The following is a 3,389-nucleotide window of genomic DNA, read 5'->3' as shown; positions in this document are numbered from 1 at the left end:
TAACTCTATCTAAGATAGTACTTTCGTAAATAACTCTAAGTAATTATTACTAAAGGTAAATGAAATCGATTGTACTCTCGTTAAGAGTACCGTAGGTAAGCAGGTGTCTTTCTCCTCTCCACTAGCCAAGCAGTGACCCACTCTTGGCTTGCTCGCCACGGCTGAGTGCCCGCACGAGCACATGCGCGCCCCAGTTTTGTAAGCGCCTTGATTGGGACGACGCGCGGAGATGGTTCTTATCTGATCAATCAATTTCAGCAGTCTCTCGGCAGCGCATCTTATCAGATCATAGATCTTCCTGGGCACACCACGATGTCGAAGTCTCAACAGACCCAAGGAGCGAGCCTATAGAAGGGTTATTCTTTGATTCCTTGGCCCCCGCTTACGGATGTTCTAGGTGCAAAAATTTTCATACGTTCTTGTCGTATTCGTGTGGACGGACATTTGGTTGGACGCATATATAGGCATGTTGAACGAACTCGTTTCCCTCACGTCGCACCTCTGAACTTCGTCTTCACCCTGCAGAGTCAATCGACAGCAATCATATTCGTTCACCATGAGCCTCACGGTTGAAGCACCGCAGCTGACGGCTACCGTTAGACGCGTCCCACCCATAGTAGACATTGAAAAGAGTGGTCATTCCGACATCACGCCTTCTGAGAGCAGTGGCGTGCGAGAGGACCACGGGTCCGAAGACTTCCAACAAGGCGTCGAGCGCGTGCGCGCAATCACAGCCATATGGAGCAAAACCACACTCATCAGCATGTTCATCCTGTACGCTGATATGACCCCACAGACAAGCCCCCGAAGAAGCTAATAGATTCTAGACTGTATCTCATCCACTTCATCGACATGTTTCAGAATTACGTCGATTCGGCTCTTAACCCCTACATAACATCATCCTTTGATAAGCACGGGCTGCTCAACGTTGGTAACGTTATATCTACCGCGTTAGGGGGTTGCATTCCTCTTGCAACAGCCAAAGCTATCGATATTTGGGGGCGGGTAGAGGGTTTTGTGTTCATGCTTGTTGTCTCTGTCGTCGGCATGATCATGAAAGCCGTCTGCCAAAACATGGAGACATACATCGCAGCTCATGTACTGTACTGGACTGGTCATATCGGGGTTATCTACGTGGTCGATGTTATGTGCGCCGACATGACATCACTGAAGAATCGTATGATAATCTTCGGGATCATGGGGACCCCCCGTATTGTCGCTACTTTTACTGCACCCCGCGTGGCGGCAGCCTTTTTAAGATACGTCAACTTCCGATGGGCATTTGGTGCTTTCGCGATTATATTGGTTGTTTGCAGTCTACCAGCTATGGGAGTCATGGTATTCATGTACCGTAAAGCTCGCCGAGCTGGTTTAGCCCGAAGAGAACGGTCGGGCCGCAACGTGTTGCAATCGCTTGCATTCTACTTCGTGGAGTTCGACAGTATGTATGGTACAACCACAAGAAGCACTCTCACTAACGTACTCAGTCTTTGGAATCCTGCTTCTTATGTTCGCGTTCTGCCTATTCATGCTCCCATTCACTCTCACAAACTATGCGCCTAATGGATGGAAAACCGGCTACATCATCGCAATGATCGTGCAGGGCGTCCTCTTATTTCCCACCTTCGTCGTATATGAGCGTTACGTGGCACCGGTCCCATTCCTGCCATGGATGTACCTCAAGGATCCCACCATCGTCGGCTCTTGCGTCCTGTACGGAGTCATGTTCCTGTCGGTATTTTGCTGGAATGGGTATTATGGTACATACTTACAAGTTGTCCATCGTCTGTCTATCGAGAACGCAAATTACGTCCTCAATTCCTTCTCGCTCACCTCATCGGTATTTGGGCCCCTCATCGGATGGCTTATCAGTGGCACTGGTAACTTCAAATGGATTGCAATGACTGGTGTCCCGATCACTCTCCTAGGTACCGGATTGCTTATTCCGTTGCGTTCGCCAAGTACAAACCCCGGTGTTCTCGCTTTCATGCAGATACTCGTTGGTCTTGGGACGGGGATATTCGCGACGTGCGGTCAACTAGCTGTTATGGCGCCTGTAACCCACCAGCAGATTGCCGTGGTCAACGCGCTCTGGGGACTTTTTGGAGGCTTTGGCTCTTCGATCGGGTTTTCCATTTCAGGCGCCCTCTGGACCAGTATACTTCCGAAGCAGCTACATAAACGCTTGCCCGAAGACTCCAAGAATCGGACTATGGAGATTTTCGGTGATATTTTAGTGCAGATGAGCTTTGCTGATGGGACGCCTGAGCGCGATGCTGTTGTAGGTGCCTTTGCGCATACTGAGCGTCTCATGGTCATTGCTGGTACCTGCTTTATTCCGCTATGTATCGCATCTATCTGGTTTTGGAAGAACATAAATGTTAGGAAGGTAGAAGAGGAGACCGGTAAGCAGACGAAAGGGATGGTTTTCTAGATAATATACCCGTATTAGGTTCCTCTCCACTAGTATACATCTATATTATTATTAATATTATTGTTCATCACCAACGTAGTGAGGAACAAACTATTACATATAGACTTTAGTACAGCCATCTTAACTTTAGGCTAAATTAGGTTAGCTTAAAAGGTATTTTAATTATTTCATTAGCTAAATTATTAGCATTCACAGGCAAGTAATGGAGATAGGTGTAACGAGTAGATCGCAAAGTTCGTTATAGTGTTGTGGCATATGGCGCTAAGGCCTAATAGAGTCCTAGTATGCTAAGTAAGTTGGCTACGTATACTCCACGCTACACACTAGCTTTAGGGAAGTTAAGTATTATTCACTTAATGCTATTAAGTTATCCTTTCACTATCTATCCTAGCGTAAAGTAAACACTATTGCCTATAGCTAGACCTTATATAATAATACTATTAAATCCAGAAGGGTAGCTAGTCCTAAAGGTTAGGGTTGGTTCTTAGGCAAGACAACTGAGGGAAGGGAAGGGGTTTAGTCAAGACGATAGTATTAGAGGAGATATAATAAGTTAATAATATAGCCTAAGTGTAATCTAAATAATAGATTAATAAATAGGTTAAATATAAGTATAAGAGTTCATATACGTGCTCCTATATAGAATGTCTACTCAGCTACTTAGGGCTCCTAAGCAGCTAAGTAGGTCATGTGACCTATCTTGGCTACTTGGCTGCTTAGGGCTTCTAAGTAGCTAAGTAGGTTACCTAAATACTATCTAAGTTGCTTGGCGGCTCTTTATCTCGTTATAATCCTACCACTACATCCTCGTACCTTTATAAGCGCCCGTTCCACCCTTCTACCTTTTAGTTTATAATAGTTTCTTCCTCTATTTTAAAGGTACGCTTATAATATATATACCATAGCTCCCTAGGGTTACCTCCCAAGTACTATATTACCTAGATAACCTTATCCT

General features: G+C 45.5%; 1 protein-coding gene across 1 annotated transcript; it reads left to right on the top strand.

Moving 5' to 3' along the window:
• The first annotated feature begins 385 nt into the window (after positions 1-385).
• CC84DRAFT_1168384 (siderophore iron transporter-like protein mirB) lies at positions 386-2,472 on the top strand. Its single transcript, XM_018179385.1, has 3 exons — positions 386-774; positions 828-1,441; positions 1,488-2,472. The coding sequence occupies exons 1-3, from the start codon at positions 557-559 to the stop codon at positions 2,432-2,434; spliced, it is 1,779 nt and encodes a 592-aa protein (XP_018030628.1). The 5' UTR covers positions 386-556; the 3' UTR covers positions 2,435-2,472.
• Positions 2,473-3,389: the final 917 nt, after the last annotated feature.

Source organism: Paraphaeosphaeria sporulosa (assembly GCF_001642045.1).
Source record: "Paraphaeosphaeria sporulosa strain AP3s5-JAC2a unplaced genomic scaffold CC84scaffold_12, whole genome shotgun sequence".
NCBI lineage: Eukaryota > Fungi > Ascomycota > Dothideomycetes > Pleosporales > Didymosphaeriaceae > Paraphaeosphaeria > Paraphaeosphaeria sporulosa.
This window is presented reverse-complemented; position numbering and strand designations above follow the sequence as displayed.

What these genes read in the sequence shown, in the direction of transcription:
- CC84DRAFT_1168384 (XM_018179385.1), top strand. Translation starts at nt 557, where the DNA reads ATGAGCCTCACGGTTGAAGCACCGCAGCTGACGGCTACCGTTAGACGC. An exon ending in CTCATCAGCATGTTCATCCT is followed by an intron (nt 775 to 827) that starts GTACGCTGATAT and finishes AATAGATTCTAG; the next exon opens with ACTGTATCTCATCCACTTCA. An exon ending in CTACTTCGTGGAGTTCGACA is followed by an intron (nt 1,442 to 1,487) that starts GTATGTATGGTA and finishes TAACGTACTCAG; the next exon opens with TCTTTGGAATCCTGCTTCTT.